The sequence below is a fragment of the Hyalella azteca genome, unplaced genomic scaffold (genome assembly GCF_000764305.2).
Source record: "Hyalella azteca isolate HAZT.00-mixed unplaced genomic scaffold, Hazt_2.0.2 contig15360, whole genome shotgun sequence".
In the NCBI taxonomy this organism is placed as follows: Eukaryota; Metazoa; Arthropoda; class Malacostraca; order Amphipoda; family Hyalellidae; genus Hyalella; species Hyalella azteca.
In genome coordinates this window covers 34,029-56,606 of record NW_025945216.1, presented here as the reverse complement: position 1 = coordinate 56,606, position 22,578 = coordinate 34,029, and the positions used below count along the sequence as shown (strand labels likewise).

The 22,578-nt window shown below is 37.4% G+C and overlaps 1 protein-coding gene across 1 annotated transcript in view; it reads right to left on the bottom strand.

Moving 5' to 3' along the window:
- Positions 1 to 19,166, bottom strand: part of LOC108677823 — a 55,681-nt gene extending 36,515 nt beyond the window's left edge. The window contains exon 1 of the mRNA XM_018166110.1: positions 16,960 to 19,166. Coding sequence (XP_018021599.1) covers positions 16,960 to 18,279 — 1,320 coding nt within the window. The 5' untranslated portion in view covers positions 18,280 to 19,166. The remainder of the gene's footprint in view (positions 1 to 16,959) is intronic.
- Between the last annotated feature and the right edge of the window lie 3,412 nt (positions 19,167 to 22,578).

Genomic DNA, 22,578 nt, shown 5'->3' with positions numbered 1-22,578 from the left:
GGTCCCCGAAATTTTGTTTGTTACCATAAAATCCTTCCTCATTAATTACTACTCGCTGTACTGCAAGCAGGTTTCTAGACATCAAAAGATAACTAAACTGAAGTCCCAATTGTTGATGGCACAACAACTGAATGAAATCATATATAATACAAGAAGGAATTCATAATGAAAGTTCCGACCACTACGAGCAATATTTGCATTTCTGCTCAAAATCCAAACTTCCATCATGAAAATACCTTACCCAACACGTAATATTTAATAAAAACTGCAGGACAAAGACTGCAATTTCAACCATACGGGATAGTGTTTATTTAATACAAAATCAACACAAATGAATTATTGCAAGCTTGTTCCAATACGGAAAAAATGAATAATATAAAAAACAACTGAAGCCTTGTTCTCCACTCTTATCGTCAAAGTTCATTATACGCTTTGAGAGCACGGCTCTGGAAATACAAAATGTTTTATTTCAGACCATTGACACGCGAAGCAATAATACCAACCATTCGCGATAGCTGTTGGTTACCTACACTTATTTATTTTTTCCTTGCTTATAATGAGAGGAAAATCTGACAGCTTCACGAATCGCTGTTGGTTATCTACCTTCATCTATTTTTCCTTGCTTATAATGGGAGGGAAATCTCCGGGGTTTGATTATACTAAGAAACGTATAATCTTTAGGCCAAGAAGAAGAGTTCAACAGCGATGCATTTTCTGTTCGTTCGTTCGATGCATATTTTCATCTTGCCAAATAATTATTCAAGCAATTCGAACGATAATAAGTGAGTAAGACACACGATACTAATTTTGTCATACGAAGGCAAACTTCGTATGTATTGCATGATTTTTCTAGCATCGAGCTATTTTCTAGCAGCAAACATGCATGATTTCGGGACGCAGCAAACTAATAATAAAGAGGGTTTAAATAACTTATATTTGTTCCAGGATACGATCTAATTCTCAGCAGCGATTTCAATACTATATGAAGAAGTAGGCTAGAGCTGTTGTCGAATAGACCCAGCACCTGATAATATATTCTAGGTATAAATAAAAAAAAATTCATAAAACAATTCAGGACTCTATACCTGCAAGTAACGGTGTCGCAAGATCTGGTCTAACCGATTTTATTCCGCCCAAAATAAATCAATCAAGCTGTGTTTTTAATCAATACGAGAATAACAGGATCATAACGGTTCTGTTGCCACGCCCAAACAACGAAAAAATAAATATGTTAGCTAGCAAGATGACTTTTAGCATTAAAATTAACGTAAACAAAAAAATTAGCGTAAATATATTGTAGAAGGAGTACATAATACATGATCATGTTTGCGCTAATAAGTACGACATGGCACATAGTTGAGGGATGAATATTTAAAATTATCTAAAACCTCGCAAAAATTTTGGTAATTCCAACTATTGTAAACTATTGGACATAATATGATGTTTTACAGATATTTGATAGATTTGATGCGGGTTCCAAACGAGTTGGCTCTATCATTATTTCTGTTCAAGCAGCTTTTCCAAATTTGAATTTTTTTAATTCCCATCGTATCATTTTACAATTCAAATGAAAAACATACTGAAGATAGAAAAACAACTGCAAAATGCCATAACATATACGATTATTTCGTTCCTGAATAAGCTTGGTGCTGAAGGAATACTGAGGCTGAGAAGTGTTGCATGCATGTGCGCCCACCCATCATGGCGCTACGCTGCTCGACAACAACCGTGCACAAGGTCGGCAACAAGAAATTGTAGCTTGCCGATGTACAGACTGCAGCACCAAGGCTTAATAGTTTAGCCTCCAGCTCCGAGGATTATTCATTACTTGCAAGTGGCATCGTTAACTTCAATGTCTTGTATCTGTGGACTCTCAGTGAATTACTCAGCGTGAGACGTTGAACTGATGACTATGTATCGAACCAACGTAGAGTGAACTAATTGCAGCATTAAGATTATTGCACAAATTAATACAAAACCATGGAAAATATTTTATATCAGCATAGGTAATCAGATGAGATCTGCGGGTTCGTTTGTTTATGCCTCAGAAATTGTGAGGATAGCACCTCATCATTTGTGTGATAGTAACCTTCAAAATAAGTTATTAAATGTCTTTAAGAAGACTGGGACGAGCTGGGCTCATATCTTGAAATTATTCACAAACAATATAATTAACATACATAATTTTTTATACCATCACGTAACATTCAAATACAGAAGTACAGGTGTAAAATTTGCTGTGTTAAACAATATTAGAGTAAAATCTGCAATGCTTCACGATGCTAGTATTATTATTTTCACAATTTAATAATAAAATAAAAACTCTCAGCTAGTCTCAATGCGTATTTCACTCGTAACTAATAGGAGAAGCCTATTAGTTAAGTCCTATTAGTAAGTCCTTCAATTTATATAATCTGTGACCGGCTTTCCGCTATATACATTTTTAGTTAATGATGAGGATTGAAGTAGCAGGACGCAAGCAGTGAAGTCCTATCAGAGCGTGAAGGTTGATGTGAACATAAAAGTCCACAGCGTTCTTATTCATAGTAAACTCGTTTAATAGTTCGCGCTGCTCGGATTTACATTAATCAAGAAAAATCCAGAACACGGACCACATTTGTTTTAAAAGAGTACTTAATAGTGAAGAAACCACACCTCCAAGTTTACTTTGGTTCGTTTCATAGACGTTAATTAGTTTTTTTTTTTTTGCATCAATAACTTTAAGTTTATTGGTGAATAAACTCAGCCAGGCACCGTCTTCAAAGAACAAACAGTTCCACATGATGCCATCATCACAGTCTCATGATGCCATCAATAAAAACTATTCCAGTTTCATGTTAGGCGTTCATTGAAGGTATATGAACCTTATATATCAATTAGAATAAGACGCATAAATCCTTAGAAATAATCTGGCCAATCACATTTTAGAAATGATACATTAAAGTGGCGTTTCGTCATCGTTGCTCTCCAATACAAATCAATTTTCGACTGTGTAAAAATTTAAGTAAACAATATTTTAAAAATAATTATCATATTTTCAAAGCCATTGACTCAATTCGTAATTTATATTGATGAATTTTCTATGTGAAGTCATTAAGTGGAAAAAGCTGATGCATGAACTGGTACAAGAGGTTGTACTTACTAATGATATTATAGAATCAGCGATCACGAAATTCCATGAGAATTTACGGTACAGATTTCGGCAAGAAATTATTGGCTCAGAAGCGCTTGCATGAACGTATCGGAGATGAACTGGCTGTCTCGTAACAGACGAGGATAGGCAGGCACATCTAATAATTTTTAATCCTGCTGGCTGTGGTTGATGCTGGTCAAACTTCCGAGATAGGGAAACAATAACATTGCAACTCATAGATAAAATCATAAAAATTACACACAATAGCTTATTTTAACATTTTTTTAATCAAGTCCCAATAAATTGCATAAGAAATGTGATTTTAATTTTCAAACTTCCATTTAGAATTTTCCGTGTTCTAAAAACCAGAGCATATCTAAAATCTTGCCCATAGCATATATGTATACTTTATGTTTATAACAAAATCTGGCCTCCATAACTTATGTCAAAACAAAAAAGCTGCGAATTTAGTAATTCTAGTGCTAAAGAGAGTACAAAACAGTAAAAATCGACTGAATACATGTTTTTTTTTTTTGCAGGGTAGACTGGCATTCCGAAGGAAGTGCTCATGCAACTATGTCGAGTCACATGTTTCCGAGGCCAACAATAGAAAGTTTGTAGCCTCTGAGTACGAATGTTGCCCATATCATCACTTGGGTCCCGGAAATTTAATGGGATTGTTAAAAATTGTGGGTAAAATGTTTTGCGTTATAATGTGCAGCTCATCCGTTGTTCTTGAATTTCTGTATCAGTTCGAGTGAACTTAATTCACGACACCAAAAAGAATTAACAGATCAGAACATTGTATAGTGAATTAATTATGAGTTATAATGCGAAAGAATTAAGGTGCCGATCGCAAACGCCGTTTCATTTAAAGTATTACTAATAATTTCCAATTTAACGAAGACCACGTAAGCACTCCCATGCACGCCAAGGAATTAGTTTTCTTCCACGTTGGGTATGCCTCAAATTAAAAGTAAAATAACCATCGTGGAAGCCATGGTAAAGAAATAAATCTTCTACGAACGGATGACGGAAATTTCGACAAGATTTCAGGAACTTCAGAGCGGATCAGTTGGTTGCAATATGCGGGAGATACTGTAAGTGGTAAATTTCTGAACGCGATAGGGGCGATAATTTTCGTACTTAAAGCAGTTGTAATCTCAATGTACATAAATTCTCAAATCACACAATTCAGTTTTGAAAATCACATAAAAAATTAAAAGAACTCAATTGTTGGTAAATTTCACGTCACCAAATGCATCCCAATAAATAAAAAATTGTTCATAATTTGAAATTGTAATAATTTGAAATTGTTCATAATAAAAAAATTCATAATTTTGCATACTGCACTTGATTTATTCAACCACTAATATCAGAGATAAGATTTTTAACCTATTTAATGCATCTTCCTTATTACACTGCACAATTTTCAAATGGGTACTGCATGTTGCAATTTGAAGCTCCTGCGTTTATAAGAGAATAATTTAACTTCTCCATATTAAAATTCTTTTCAACCACTAGGCCATAAAATTCACGGAGAGCACAAAAGTTCAAATTGTAGCCGTTTCGAGAGAAACAAATTTCGAATCCCGGTTAAAATGGTTTCTCTTACAAATAATATGGTGATAGAAAACGAATTTCTCAAAGAAAATGTACTCGGCTTGCAGTGACTTACCTGATTTTAAGCAATTGGTCGGACCGAAATATTATGTTCAGTAGGGAGCCAAAAAAGGTATTATTTCATAGACAAGTTAACTAATTGCTATTCACATCACTTTTCTACATAAGTTTTTCGCAGATTTGAGAGGTTGCTTCTAGTCGCTTGCATGTTATTTGCCGGAAACTGTAAAAGCTGCCACTACGGCAATCTCCGTAATTAGAGTACATCAAATATTAAATTCGATATCTACTAAAAAAAATTGGCAGGGAAAAATTATGAATTCAAGACTAATGACATATAAATATAATCGATCATGACGTTGATAATTCAATAAACGCGACTTGAGAAAATGAGAGCAATTTAATTCAACAGCAGACACAAAATTAGTTCAAAATTATTCAATAAAAGTTCGAAAAAAATTATTAATAAAAAGTAGTCTGTAAATATAGATAGTACGGGTGCATGGGTATGTTAATGGTTTAGCTGTAGCATTAAACCCATACTTGAATATTAACTGTATATTATAATAAAAATATAATTAATTCCGTCGTGACACAATGAAGTGGTCAACACTATATTGATGAGGATGAGAATTTATTGTCCCGATTAGCACTGCGACAGATTATTATTATTCATGTGAGAGCTTTTGCTTAATGTTTAGTCGAAAACGTATCCTTTCCAAATCAATTCCCGACGATTCGAAAACAACATCACGTAACGGCTCTCGAGAATCTACACCAGTCATGAATGTTTTGTCTCTACGCGTGATACATTTTCTAATTTAAATTTAATTCCTTAGCATAGCATAACCTATTATTCATAGGCGGCTCTATCAAAATATGTTCGAACACACGTAGCGGTCGATTTCTCGTCAGTAGCTATTTATTGGGTTTAGCTTTAGATGTAGACAGTGACTTTTAAGTGATATGTATTCTTTCTTAACGATTTCTGATACTGCAACCCTTGAGCCACATTTAGTACAGGAAGATTAATACTAATATAAGATTGTTTAAATAACAGCGAGATGCTAAAACTAAATGTTGACCTTGGCCGCCGCCACGCTGTCTGCGGGCTGGTCGACGTGGCTGTGCGACATGCGGCGATCTGAGCCACGAGCGGTCATCGCTAAGATAAGAACCCTCTGCCGGGCATAATGTCCCATTTCTAAGTAATATTACTTATTAGTTACTAGTTATTTTAATGTGTTATTACATTGCAAATAATAACCATTTGTGCAATAGTAGAAAATCATTTAAAATGGACTGTGGTACAATAGTATTACGATGTACATTCAATAGTACAGAAAAAAGTTAGCAGAGCAATTAGTTAGAAACCAGAGTTTGATGCTATTGAAAATAGTAGAGTCATTGCTCAATTTACGTCAATAGAAGCAATATCATGTTAAGGCTAACCGCCGATCTGTGACCGATTTAAGAATGGAGTCTTAATTCTTGATGGAACTGGGACCGATTCAAGACTGAGGAATGCAATTTAATTTTCGCACCGAGCCAACAACATCGACGTTAAACGTCCAATAATCGGCAATAAATAGTTCAACAAGGAATGCTCAAGGGCCAAAAAATTAAAAACAATAGTGCCATGTTAATATTGGCTTATTTTTTTCTTCACTTATGGCCGTAGATCATAATCAAAATCGACGTAGAACTCGCGATCAACCTTTAAATTCCTGAGCGCAGCCCTACATATACTGGGCTAATGATATTCAAGAGACGGCGGACGAACGGAGTGCACTCATTAAGAAGCTTGTAGTCTGGATGTGAATGGAGAGCGGCATATGTCAGGGCTGAACTTGGGCGCGCATGTGTTAGTGTATACAGAGCACAAACGTGGAGTCTTTGATTGCGAGGCGTGTTTGATGCCTTCATTATCTATGACAACCATGACGAGACACGGAATCAATGCTGGTGATGAGCATTAACATATGCAAATTTAGATCAACCATTCAAAAGTCCTTGAATGGGATTGCATTCCAATTTATCGGCCCAGAAGCATAACGGAATGCACACGAAATTCGATTCATTCGTAATTCTAGCGATTTGCATCCTTCTTCGGAATATCAATGACAAATACTGACTATCGATGAGATAAAGAGCGAATGGAAGGTGAGAATAAAGTTACAGAATTAAATTACCATGCTGGAGTAGAAGTTGATGAAAATAATTGTCGTATGCGGACCGTCGGCACGACAGTTGTTGCAACTGACATCCAAGCCAATGATATGGCGTTGGTCGTGACCGCTTATGCACGATTTTAAATATCTATAATAAAGTGAAAAGCCGTGACCACATCAAATGCTACGAGCTACGGTGTTGACCTTAAATGCCACTTTATGCTGGTTTAACAAAATTCCACTAGACAAATTCAAATAGAGCAGAGATTATCAAGCTGTGCACCAATATGCTGATGACCCCATATACTCGTAAATCAATCAAGTTATAAAATTATCCCCCCCATCCCTGTCGAGTAACTTTCGGCGGATTTATGCTTACTAATTTGGTTAGTTCTTTATATTTGCCAATATTCTCTCATGAAAGTTGGGCCGTACAATGGCCCGGCAGGCGTCAGACGTCCTGCATGTAAGCCCTAGAATTATTGTGCTTATTTGTTGTCACCTAATTTATCTTGTGAACATTCATGCTCGTGAGTACAATACAAGCCCGGAGAATTGAAAGCCAAGCAAAGTCTTCCACAGTTAAGCCCCACGCAGTAGAAACTTTATGATGCAGGGGGTTCGATCTTGAAAACACAGTAAATGACTATGAATTAATTTAAGTAGAATCATAAGCGGATTAACGAGGTCACTGACCGTCTAGAACGCTAGGACTGATTTTTCATTCACTATTTCCCAAAAATTATATATTTTTACTAAAACTTTCAGATATTTTATTTGCGTTATAAAATGAACTGAAAAGTGAGTACTCACCTGAAAATTTGACTGTTTCGACAGGCCTCGCAACACAAAGCGACGACTTCTTCAACGTGGCGGAAGTATTGAACGTGTATAACTCAACTAATAGGAGCAAGAACTCGAAATATAGAATTTTTTTCATTTAAAATATTTCTACAAAAAATTAATATAGCTGGACTTGTAACTTCGAGATAGAAGATGACATTTGCCTAAAACAACCGTTTTTAATACTTTTTTATCTACATTGAACTTGAATCTACATCTTTGCAATTATTTTAGATTCCTAAAAAATTCAAATTATTTGGATACTTACAGAGTTAACGCTACTCAGTATGTTCCTAGTACGGACCAGTGCAAGCTACTTATCTTGCATTGGTCATGTTAATATGTTAACGAAATAATCGAGTTTCTTATAACAAATCTAACGAGTCGATTCCATACTAATTACCCTTCGAAAACTCACTGAATAAACCTATCTTTCACTCTAACTGATTAATCTTCAAAATTTTCCTCACAGTTACAACAGGAAATTCAAGGGCAGTTTCCGCAAAATCGTAATTTCAATTAATTTTCGGAGGTTCTGGACGTGAGGGCGGTTGCGGAACGACAGGCAAAAGTCAGGTTTCCAGAGGCCTTTATATCCCAAGTCAGGTTGAGCTGCTCGATCCACCTACGTCCTGGGAAGTACCCTCACTTTGACCTGACCGCTAGCAAGCCGTGGATTTTTCCAACGTACTGTCGTTTGTCTCAATCTTTCTCACTTTCTTTCTCTGCGGTAAATTATTATGCGCTTTAGGTTTCTAACGCAGTGAACTGTTTAAATACCTTTGCAGCGTTCGCAATTCTCGCTTAAATAAAACTCTTCAAACTGGGAAAATTAACGTGCAATCAGTAGTAAAAGTAAAATAATCAGTAGAAAAGTGAAAAATAATAATTTAGAATAATGTAAAAGGAACAGAAGTTGAAATTCATTCACAACTAACTAAAAATGGATAGTCGAAAAATGCTTAGGTTATTCCAGAACTTCTTCTCAAATAAATTTTCTCAGATAAAGATCTGTGGATGCAGAGTGACCCGCACTATTGGTTATTAACGCATCTCCGAGTCACGCGAAATATTCATTGTTTATCGTCCCATTACAATCGAGACCCGTCAGAGCGCCGGTTGAAATCAACCAGTAGTAACGAGCATGAATCGCTTGACACATGAATCTTTTTGGTTGCGTTATCTGGTCTGCGAAGGCAGCATGAACGTTCATAAAGTCAAGTATCTTTGATGAAGCAGTAAAAGTTACCTCCGCATGCTTTATGCAAAAAAAAAACTACCAACTTTTTCAGTAAGATGTCGTAAAACGAAGCAATGTAAAGCAGGTTCGTGAAGAACATGTACAAGTTACATGTCGACTGGAGGGAGAATTGCGACTTGATACCCAGTGTGTGAACACTGAAATTCAGCAAATGTCTAAATATTGACCTGAGTTTTTGTATGTGCACGAACTATAAGCTGGATGAATCTTCCCGGGCATTACAGCTACACGTATTTTAACAATAACGCAGTCAGTTTAAAAGCCTCCAAATTGTTCTTTTTGACAAATCTAAATTAGTTTTCAAATTATGAAACCTTAGATAAATTCATGTAACTTCGCATTGCAAAAAGGCATTGTTAATTGTTCATACTAGTAATCGTTCAGGAAGAATCCATAAGCACCTGCTCATGAAATCGTCGGTCACTGGCACGCAGTCGCCGCGTCAGCAATCATGCAGTGCCCAGTTAAAAACTTGTCGGGTAATTTGAGGGCCAAAGAATGGCCTTTGGTAGGCCACCGATTTTTGTTATTAAGGGTGCAAACGTGCGCCACGTAACTCAAAAGTTGCGTACACTGACGCTGTCCTAGAGAACGCTGCGTATAAGGACATCAGCGGGCGATACGCATCAAGAACCTGCATGGCCGGGAAAGCCGAAGCGTGCAAGCAAGATGTCTCTATTAATTCAGTAGGCATAAACTACACGCCAACAAATGCAGTGGAGTGAGAAAGCGTTTAACAGTTGGCGGCTGCAAGGAAAACCCGAGATTTAAATCTTATTGACTGACCTGGAAATTTTACGAACTGATTTACGCGTCAGACTAAATATGGATGATGAAAATAGCCATGAAATAGTGTAAATTGAAAAGAAAATCCAAATGGGGAATTCAGAGTCGATCAAAAGTCCGAAAAAGGTAGGTGTTAAATAAATAACATAACAAATGGAAAACTAACGTAAATGAGAAAGGAAACAATAATAAAATAAATTAAATATTAGGGACGAATGTTGATAAATACAAATGCTTACCAGGAAAATATTGCAATTTTGGTAATTCCTGCAAACATTTAGTGCCAAGTTATATTATTGGTTAGAAATAAAATTTAATATTCTTAGAATTTACAGGCAGCCAATTTTGAACGGAGAGAATCTTTCGAGAAAAGAAAACTACAAACTCATTTCAACAAAATTCTTAAAATTTTGCGTTGATATTTCAGTACCTATCGCTTTCTCTATTGAGAGCTTAATCTAAGCTAATAATTCTCTCCATCCCATTTATCTATTCTGGCATTTTTATTTTTGATGGAATTTGTCGAAATAATTAGTAGTATAGTTTCAGAAGCTCCCTAAGCTCACACTCTAACAGCTCACTCCAGCCATTCACTCACATTATTTCGTCTATTATGATCTCTCGCTATGGGTTAATTGATTCATATGTTATCTCATTTAAATATCGTACCCCTTTTCTCTCATTTTTCAATGAGTATTTTTTTAGCTTGCTTTCTAGAGACCTTTTTCCTCGATCGTTCGTTTATTACCTGTGAAAATGCACGTCCATGAATAGTAGAAGTTCTACAAGGTTGGATCGAAGCAAATCTTTTCCACAACTGCGCAACAGCACATGGAAATAAACACCAGACGACGACGGCGACTTAACAATGTCAACGAGGGTTCTTAAAAAAACTGACATAAATTGCCATAAATTACGGGCCGCAAGTCTGTTTACAGCGTCTTTCATTATTGTAAGTCATGGTAGTGGAGACGAACAAATATGCGTCAGACCTTTGTTTGCTCTTGAAACTCGTCAGCATTTATAATGAAAGCAAATATACGAAGCGTAAACTTTTAAACATATACGAGCTTCCCGTCTTATCCTAGATGAGTGGTGCCATTGGCAATGGGGCTGAGGGGATTTTACCTTGTGATTCTTATGTAAACCGTAGCGTGCAGCGAGTCCCGCGCATCCTGTGACGCTCATCACAGTAGGATGCCCCTGAAAAATATCGGCTCCCAAAAAGTGTACGATGGAATGTGATACTGAAGAATATCGGCTTAATATTAAGTGTAATATGATAATGAAGAATAATAGCTTTCAATGAGTGTAAGATAAAATATTAGCCCCCTAGGAGCAAATTGGTAACATGATGCAGAATAATATCAGGTTCCCAGGTGTCCAAGACTTGGTAAAAAATTCTTTAATCTCTTCCAAACCAGCGACTCCATCAACTAGTTGACGTCTTCTTCAGTGAGGATAAAAAGCGTAATTGGATGCCAAGCGAGCTTTTCACCTCGTGCATGACTGAACAAGAAGACAGGTAGTCTACATGATGCGATGACAAGGCACATCGATCGGAGAGATGATCTGACGGGAGCTATTAATGGCCGGCATCGCAGCGGGTCGCTCAGGCGTTTAACGCCTGCAGGAATCAGCGGTAGAGGCGATGACTTTGCGGAAATTTAGAGCAGAAAAAAAAAATCAAATATCTTGGCAGTATATCAGGACAAGGATAAAATTAGATGGAAATTCAGGTAGTTTCTGCCTCTAGCCTTATTGCCTTATTTATAGCAATAACAGACTAATGCGCGAATAAAGTTACGGCATTGAAAGTTGATGCCAAACAGCACCGTCGTAGAGTTGATGTGCACCCTAACGCTTTTGGTTCGATCGCAAAAAAATGTATGGTCATCATCTCGGCAATTCTGTCTGTTGTTTTAATGGGCAGATTAAAATGTTATTGCTCAGTCTTCAAATTTATGGTGTCATCAATGGTGTTCAATTTTTAAAATAAATGTGATACGATGCTTCGACGCCCGATAAGACGATGGAGAATTGCCAGTACGCAGCCCCCGATTAGCAGTAGAATAGATTATGTGATGTGACGCATTCAGTGGTAAAATTTGAAAATTTGTAAAAACTCGCTGCTTTCATTATTTACAGCCAGCGATGTCCTTCGCAAAAATTAGAATTATCGAAATATTATTGGTACTTTTTATCGCATAAATTTAAGACAGACGTTTTAACGATAATTCAGTAACGAGTAGATCTACTTCATTTAAACACAGAATTGACTATTCATGAAATTACGCCATCAAAATGGCATGAAATGACGCCATGTACCATTACGCCTTTAGTGATAAAGTTATGAAAATTTGTTGACGCAATACATTCGTTCGTGATTCATTTTCTTGAGCCTCCGTCAGACCTTTGAAGAAGATAAGTCTGTTGAAGACCATGAAGAACAAAAGATCTACATTTCTCGTCCAGAGTCTATGCTATCGGTGCGTTTGCGGTGAACATCTGGCAGTCACTATAAGTGACGAATCGGAACCGCCACTAGTCGATACTCGTGTACAGAGGTACTTGATATAGCTGTTTCAGCATTTATTAGGCCGTAGGCCTGTCGCCAATTCTTAACATCGCAGAGCATTCACAGCTTGTTGCAGTCTCGAACATACAACTCACTGCTTCAATTCTGCCATGCTTTAGCCGCCCGGTCTCTTAGCTGATTCTGACAAGAAACTGTCGCGCAGAGCTGGGATCGAACCATCGAACCCGCACCTCTCTGAGCCAATCTTGGTACTCTGGGGCCATACTTTCAAAAAAAGTTAAGAGATCGTAAGTTCATCAGCCAATCATTGGCGGCCTTTCAAGCAAAATCCACCAATCATAGATAAGAAAATAGAGCGTATGTACTTAACCTTACGTTCACTTAGCGAGCTTTGAAAGTATGGACCCTTCGAACGTGTGAACGGGCTTAACACGTTAAGCCTCGTCCACGCCCGTCTGAGATTGGTTTTGTAGTGTAACTGTTAATTGTACGGAACTTTGTGTCAAATTTGATACCTTTCAAAGTCTGGTTAATCCTTTTTTTCTGCGTCATTATTTGATAAAGGATTCTTAATAGACAGTTACGCAAACAGTTATTATTCGTCCTAAAACAATACTAGATACATTTGATTGGTTTGAAGTTATTATGGTTTGGGAATGTCTTATTTATGTCAGTTACGATTTAATATACAGGGTGTTTCACGGAAACTTTCTGATTCAAAGGGTCAATAAAAAAGAGCTGGTAAAGATATCTTAACAATATGAATTTTACTGAAAAGTACATTACCGACATTTTTGTGTTATTTAGTTTTGAAGATGACATCGGACAAATAATGGCCCCTATTGCCCGTTTACTTAATCAGATTTCTAAAGTTCCGTTCGACTCGTTGAAGAATATTGACGGGTTTATTGGCGAAGGCTTGGCGTATGTTGTTCTTCAAATGAGGTAGGGTTCTTAGACAGTCATTGTAAACAATTTATTTAAGATAACTCCATAAAAAATCATACGGAGCCAAAACGGGGGATAGGGCCGGACAAAGGTCACCACTCAAGTAGAGGTGACCATCTAATTCTAAGGTGAGGCGCTCTGCAAAACGGCCATTAGAAAAGCTCGCCTCTATAGCTAACGCTCGCTGCTTACTTGTCCAATGCTTGGCCAACTGACTAGGCGGGACACAAAATTTCATGACCTTGTTTTCATATGGAATACTCTTCGCCTTTTCCTAGAACATCTTTCTGCTTGACGAAAAATATAAAACAGGAAGTTTCTGTGAATTGCCCTGTACTTCTAAATAATTTTTCAACCGAATTATTTTTTATTGCAATTCCATAACGATCTTAACCCAGCGCCTACTGATGGTAGCGCTCGTGGCCGTGTCTTTAGGAACGGATAGCAATGGAGACGGTTAACGCATCCGTTATAACCATGAGTTGGACGTTCAGAGAAATTTTAGCTTGTATTCACATAAATTCACGTGGCAATTACGTAGTAAGACTCGTTATTGAAGAAGTGTTATCATCCATTGAATATGAATTGGTGGTATTTTGGAAGTAATCGTGAATTTGTGATGCTATTATGCAAAACAATAATGCCAGAGAATAAAATATTCACTTTTAACCACAACCGCGACCATAATTCATCGGAGCTTGCACCTGCCCGGTCCGCACTCATTCTCATAAAATCACTAGCGATGTCGCTTGGAATTTTCAAGTTTAGGCAAGCGTGCTGGACGTAAGTGACTAATGATAAAGCAGTGCTAACAAAAAATCTGTGAGATACTCATAAACTAAAGGCTGTTTTGTTTTGGGACCAATATTATTTCCGCTCAATCAATTTAGCCTAACAAGTTTTCCCGTTTTGCTGAAGTTTTATACGCACGTAGATTGATCATGAAGCGATTGCTTCTTCGGTCCTTTGTACCTATCAGTGACGTTAAAGTACGTAAGCCTTTGCTGCTCTTGGCGTCAACTTTATTGCAATTGGTCAGTTAGGTTGCCTCACTCACGTCTCCGCTAACTCGCAGTCGATATCAACGCACACAGGATATGGCACACAGGAGTTAAAAAAATAATTTCGAAGGTTTGTAAATAATAAATTGCGCGATTGATGACAGAGTTTGATGGAAAACGATGTATGATAATGATTACTGAAATTAAAGCGGCGATGATACAAAATGACTAAAATTTGCATCAATTAAGATGCAAGATGACAAAAAGTCATTCGAGTAAGACAAACACGTCCAACCCATTCAAACATCGCGCGGCTTACGACCGTAACGATTAAAATGAAATTTAGGATGCTGTGATGGTACCAAATTTAGAACTATATTGCATTTATCAACTGAAAATTGCAGAAACAAATTCAAAATCTGAGTTTAGACGTGCGAGTCAATCGAAGAAAAAAAATTAGTTCGGAATCGTTTAAGAATTCGCTGCATAGAAGTCGAAATCCGTCGTTCCTGGCTTACATGTTGCAAGCGTTATTTTTTACCTTTCAACATACAGTATATATACTGAGTGAAACTTGTTCAGTACTTCTATGAAATAAGAAATTAATTAGACACGCGTACGTGAATTTGCTACACAACTCAAAATTACACTTTGAAAATTTTAAATTCACGAACGAAGCTTGTACCTCCCAAGACGGCCAAAAAACTGCAGGTTGAGCATACCGAACATGCATGGGGAACTCCAGGATTCCTTATAGCTTGAGGGCAATTAGCGTGTCCGCACACAGCACCAAAACAAACTAAACTGCACTTATACACGCTAATAAATTAGCAACTGATATTAGAGTAAACTCAACATTGACATATAGTGGGGAAAAAATTGTAACTGTATCGGTAGTTTTGACAAATTTTGACTAGCGAGAATTGTGAATAATGATAATCATGACTAGTGATAATTGTGACCAGTGATAATTCATACGACATTTAAGGCCACTTTACATCAATAGTCAAACAAGTTTATTGTTATGTCGTTCAGACCGAACCATTGAAAGTATCAGTAAATTGCCAACTAACTCAAATATTGCTTGTGTCTAGTAGACCTTATAAATATAAATATAGCTTATTCAGGACTTATGCCTCAGTCTTTTTAAGTTCTTCCATGTTAGCCGTTGCGTTCCTCGCATGCGTCATAAGAAAAGATGTGATGCAGGAGAGAACAAGTTTAAAAAATGTAATAGTAAAATTGATAAGAGGAAAAGGCTTATGCCAAGCGATGAAGCGCCGCAGCAATTAGTTTGCCGTCACATGGACAAAAAATAACTCCCGGGTCAAAAGGTAAAGAAAGAATCTGGGAAGCCGGAGATCCGCTTGTCGCCTGAAATACACAAAAAAAAACAGTGCAACAATCGAGCAGTAATTTTTCACAATTGACTGAAAAACTAAGTACAATTTCCAGGAAAATGAAGTTTAGAGTTTAAAAAACACAATATGCTTCATCGCCTGGACCTAAGTTTGATAATTCCTTGTCCTATTCCGGTTTCGGGATCCAAATCACTCGAGTCTCTCAAATTGCAGGCTTGGATGAAGGGGCGTCAAAAATTCCGAGCTGTTAAGTACTACCCTGAAACGATGCTTCGATATTTCTTATGGGCAGAAAAACTTACGCTGCATGCACAATATTTCGAAACCTTGACAAGGCGCCTCAAAAATTGTAGAAAATTATGAAGAAATTTTGAGGCAAAATTCAGGAATTAACAAACAACAGCAATTTAGGATTCTACCGTTTTGGATAGAAGTACAATTGAAATATCGGTGTAAACATAGCAAACTTCACCATAAAATTTTTGTACATAATAACCCGTTGATTAATTCTGAGCAATCCTAGACTAATTTCTAATCTGAGTAATTATAGTAATCTGAGCAATCGTCTAATTATTTCAAGTTTGTTGAGTAGACGCATGTTATTAATATAAATGACGCACTAGTCTTAATTTTACTCATTCAGTATTGTAAGGCGACGATCATCAAGCGATATCTCTACTTCAGAATTGATGCATAAAATGCTAAAATCGAAGCGATCTCGATTCAGTCGAGTTGAATGATTAGTTGTCAAACACAATTATAACATCTAAATTAGCATCCATTCAAAATACATTAAATTCCGACTCCTTTCCAGATGATTTCGTGTTAAATCAAATAAATATGAGACAGTAGTTGGTTGTAATGTAATTGAATATTCTTGAAATGAGTATTTTTTACAAAGAAATTCTACAGAAAACACGCAATGCGACAGAATCAATTGCAGCACTTGGATGATTCGAGTATGTACAAAAAACATTATACTCAAATTTGTGGAAAACGTAAGAAACCTACGTTGACCGATATTGCTACAGAAGCTGGCTTACTCGATATTGCTACGCTACAGAAGCACTTATCTTACTCGACCGTCAAACTTCAAATTGAGAAATCACATTACTAATTTTTAAATATCATTGTTTCGTCACTGGTAAATACGGTACTATAACAAGATTCATATGATATCATGACAAAGTGTAAATGTAAAAATGCACAAAATTTAATTATGCATACTAATCAATTGAATGAATTTAACGAGTAAAAGCTATGCAGCAAAGCAGCATCAGAACTGACACTCACCTGGGTCCTCGTGACAGATCCCCAGCCATCGTTGCCAGGGTGTGACTGTATCGTTCCCACCAGTGTTGCTGGTGACCTTGAACTAGACGGGAAACCTTGTTCCTGGTTAACTCGCATCTGCGACACATTGAGTTCATTGTCACTTGTGAAATCAGCACTTCTAACTTGTTTTGAACTATCATTGGGATAATATTCTGGAACTTCTCCGCATTTTCCTCGGAGCTCCCTAAATTCAACACGTATTGATCGATCATTGGCAAAAACAGGCGTTTCCTCTGGCTTCGTTGTTGTATCTACATTGATGCTCGCTTCTCCAACTATTCCACGATGAAACTGGTTTTTGCAATAGCACTGCATCATTACGCCTGGTTTCGAGCGGTTAGAGGTTTTGGATAGGGGGTCGACATGCATGGTCGACGTGCTATTTTCGGATCTGGTATGATTATCATAGCTCCGATCGATTAGGAACAATTTTGTTGCTCCGGTTGGACTGGCAGGTTCACTAGCGTGCGATTCACCTTTTTGCACATCGCTCGCTCCCGCAAACGTTACCACAGTTGGCAACTGAATATTGGACGACTCACACAAGTACTTGGTATTCTTTCCAGCAACCGCGTAATTTTCGTCGAGACGCACCGTTGATTGGTAATTGTGACGTGCAGCAGCGGAAACTGCAGGCTCTGAACCATGCTCTGCAATTATTTTCGTATTTTCAGTTTTTGTCTCATTTGTGGACTGGAATGAATTGTGATTTTGAGAGTTTTCTCTCGTCTCAGTTGCATCCGATGCCTCTTTATCATCGTCGGTTTCCTGTCTATCAGATAAAAAAAGGTTCTTTATTCTGCGGAAAATATCCTTGTTTTGAAAATATTCATCACTGTTTTCACATAGAAGATAGAATGGATACTCAATATCAGAGGGGTGGGGAGATATCCAAAATGCTGATTTGATAGTGCAACAGTTCTCAGCTAGAGGCCCGCTGTAGTGTCGATTTATTGAAATTTTTTCTTTCTGTGCAAAGATTTTAGGAGCTAGAGAGCCTCCATCTACCGACGCAACTGTATTATTACGATCTTCATCGCAAGAAGCACAATTTTTGCATTGCGATCTGCCTTCATCTTTACCATCCCCCAGCTTGAAATCGCCAATAGCAGCTTCATGCGCTGGAGAGGCGAAGTTCTTTTCATCTCGAATGTTCGTTGCGTTTGCTTTGGTCTCGACATGTTCAGCCTTGAGAACTGTTCCTTGGGGAAGGGCGTTGTTTGAAGGCCTCGCAGAAAATTCCCGAGCAGCTTCGATACGTTCATTTTTGGATGACATAACATAAGTAATTTTTCAACCTGATATATTTTCTTGCTCCTTAACAACAAGGCTTGCATTTATTTATTCATAAAAGCATTCAGTCGCGTAGCTACTTTAAATATTTTAAGAATAGTGGGTTTCCAAATCAGGAGTAATTTTTTACATATTAACGTTCTACGATACCTCTTAACTTTTCGAAAACCAAAATTTGTTCATAAATGATTATAGCTTTTCAATTGACTTTATTAGGCAGTAAAATTGTACTAATACCTAACTATTTGTCTCTAAAATTGGTGTTAGTCCTGAGGAAAACCATTTTCAGCTATTCATTTTCAGACAAAATGACAATGAAATGTAAAGATCCACCAATTGCACCTGATTGTTTTCATGTTCAAATTCGACGCAATCTATTCCTTTTCTTTTTGTCTTTTTACGTGACGGGTACAACTTTTTTATCGGAAGCACGTTTGTTAGTTGTTTGTAATTAATACTCATCACTGTGCTGAAAATAACACAGGAGTTAACATACAGGATACAGAGTTATAAAGATTAAAGAATGGTAATTTACATTTCAAGTCATGGAGCTGCTTTGCCCTCATCGAGTTACGTATCTTGTTCGAACACAATTGAAACGCTCCACTGAATTTGGAAGGAAGCCTTGCAGCTGTGCGTGACATCACAACGAGCAACCTAACCCGCGAATCATGATTCCACTGTGCCACGGAGAAAGATTTTCACAAATATCATAAGGCAACACTGATCTCGTGACAGGACACCTATTCTGTCTAGGATAGATGCTTCCCAGACCAAGTCTAGCAGTAAAGTGTTGCTACTCTCCTCTTCACTGCGTATACGATTATCTGTGTGCACTGTGCACGGGAACTTCCCGGGCGACCAACCGCCTCACCGACTTCCACAGCAATGAGCTGCGTGAGCGCGGTTCAGCGCGCGAAGTGATAACTGATCAGCTGGTTCTGAATCATTCAGCACGTAATTCCAAATTTCAATAGAAATAATCAAATTTCTCATTATATATTCAAATTTAAACGACACTCGTAATAGTAAGACAACGAAAAGTGTGTTCTGCATTGTGAATCGTTGTTCAAATACGTGACGTTTTTCAAATTTAGCACCTTGAAATTTTCAGATTTTATTTTCAAAATTAAGCAACAATCCGATTGATACATATTGAATTCAAGATCATCTTGCCATGTGCCTCTGCCAGCGATCTCTTTCACTTCTTTGATGTTCTTTCTTCCACTCCGTAGACTAAGAACTAGAAATACTCAATGTAAAGTGCGTTCCAATACTCCAATGCATCGTGCGTTCTTTATCAGACGCATGCTCATGCAGTCAATTAAGTGGTAAATTACATGAACTGTCATAATAATGTTATTTGCCATTTCACACTTATTTCAGAGAAGTCAGTGATCAAAATTGTTAATTGAAACTTTGATACGGTAAAATATACACGTGTCGAAGATTAATGTTAGGGCAGTGTAAGTCAAAACCGGGTTTCCTGAAATGATAAGTTCGCACTGATACACCGCCGTAGCAACACCTACTTTTGCGATCTCCAGCCAGCCTGTCGCCGCTACATCACCATGCAACCCTACTAATTATCTTCCCTGTTCTGTGATTTATCTATTCCTTGGTTTGAGTGTCCGATATTCTTTCGTTTTATTAAGTTCGCTCAAATCTCTGCTAAATAATCGTGTGCGATGCTTCTAACTTCAATTGTCGAATTTATTGCAATTTTTTCAGCTTTAAGTGGATGCGGCTCCAACTCATTCTCTATTTTATAGTTTACGCCAAATCGCTTAAACTTTAATCTTATTTCAACGAATCAATCTTCTACATTCCTTACTTTCATTACGTCTGAAGCATCCACCTGCTACTGATTTCTTAATTTTTCATCAAATTCAATTCTTCCCAAAAGTGCGTTAGCACACTGAGTGGCAATTTAATCTCAGGTGAATCGATTTAGTTTACTATAACCTAATTTGAATTTACTGCTCTAAATTACTTGATGTTTTTATCTTTTCTTCTATGATCAATTCATTCAAATCAACTAATTTTTCACAGTATGAACCGCAAAGCTGGTGCGTAGCTGGTAGCGACGCAGGCGCTTCGACTTGCCTTTTGCCACTGTACTTCCCTTGATGCCTTCTAGCCATTTATTCCCGCTTGGATTTTACTTTCGATGAAATGGGTCCGTTCCGCGGCTCCACGAATACAAACATTCAAGATTTAAAATTTAAATTCAACTCACTCCTCGTTTCAATGAAATTCTCAACTTTACTACCTTAAACTACGATACAAATGGATGATTGTATTAATAAAATACGTGCATAAACGTGATACCAGTAATGGAGAGCCTTTACCTTTAACCACGGCATCGAACTTTTGGGGCAAACTTTTTAAGGTTTTCCACGCAAAAGTTCTTCAAATCGAAACCGATCCTGATAAAATAAACAACATAACTATTTGCTGTCAACACGCTCCTGCTAGCACTGATAGATTTTCTTGTCCTCTTCTATTCTAATTACCACACTAAATGCTGATTTTTACCGCGTCTGCTATGCATAAATTTTGCAAATTGAACCAATCTTGAGGTTTAATTTACAACGAAGCTATTTATTCGCAAAAGACTCTACGAAAATTTTTTTTATCATACATTCCCATTTTTTTTGCCCGCTGCGTTTTAACATAGTGCACTAAACGCGAAATTAGTTTAGCGTGCACAGGGCGCTGAAACTAGCGTTTGGTGAACCAAGTGCAAACGAAACGTGAAAAAAATTCTGTCAACTCTGAAGAAGTTTATTGTGAATAAATAGCTTAGTTGTCATTGTGAAGAAATAGCTTGTTTGTTATTTGTGGATAAAGAGTTTAGTTGGTAATTAATTAATTAGTTGCTACAATTCAATCACAGTCGCCTACCCGGCATCGGTTACCACCATGGTTGAAATACTAGTAGTTCAATCATGGGTTACCACAGTCGCTTGCCCGGCCGCCTTACCTAAAACATTAACGCATCAAATCATGAATGACTTGCGTGCTAGGCGGCTCGAGCTCCACCCCTTAATTCAAACTCTGCATCTCAACCCCCAAATCCCCCTATTCTTATCTTATTTATTCCTATTTCTAATCATCTACACGAGGCTAGTAGCGTGGACAGTTCAACCGGCGGATGAACTAGCGGCTAGTACTATCCCTGTGTACAGGAGGCACCTTTATATAACCAATTCGCGGTATTAGTAGTTTATGTCTTCTGTCAATTACCTCAAATGGCTTGACATAATTAATCTGTGGTCTTGACAAAATGTATTATTTGCTCAGGTTGTAATTTATTAATTTTCGTTTAAAATTTTAATTCGGTAATGCTAGTCTAAGCAATAACTCGTGCCAGTTTTGATAAATGAATGCAGAGAGATCTTAAGGGCGGGTATACCCTCCAAAAATACTTCCACATTTACTAACGGATCTTTCTGAAACTTCACACCTATATGTAAAACTGAAATACAAGCACATTTTGTTCGTATAATTGTTTTTCGGAAAAATTAATAAAAAACGTGAAATTCACAGAAAACGGACCAAAAAATGGGTACTTTAAAAATCTATCTCCTCCCAGAGTTTTGAAGCTACAGCAAAGAAATATATACCATTTGATTCGTAAAAACCATACCTATTGAGTTATCGAGCCCTTTTTTTTATTTTAGCCTTAGTTTGTTTACTCGAATTTTTCCGTTTTGTTCTCATTTTTGTTCTCATTTTCTTCAAATTTCCCTCCCCCCATTTTGAATTCAAACTAGGCACAAATATAAAAAAACTCCATAACTCGATAGGTATGGTCTTTACAAATCGAATGGTTTATGTCTCATCGCTGTAGCTTCAAAACTCTAGGAGGAGATAGGTTTGCCGTGACAATAAGTGTGAATGTTCAGCAGAGTGCGACAAAGTCCCGCGCGCATCGCCATAGGCAGCACTCAATGTAGCAAGGATTCGAAACTAAACGTTACTGGAGCTTGATTCCACTCAAGGATGGTGGGAGCGACTGCATGACACCTCCTCATACGGCGCCAGGCGGGTTGCTGAGCTGCACCTCAAGCAGACACTGTATTTAAAGTACTGGGCAGCGAATTACCTCCTATCTTATTTGTTAAAGAGCTCCCCCACCCTCCCCCCTTTCATGATCTGCCGTGAACGCATAAATCAACGTACAGAGATGGTAATGGTACCGTTGGATAGGGCAGAATGTCAGCTTTAGATGAGACTAAAAACTGGAAAAGCCAAATCCTAAAACTTAAGGTATACACC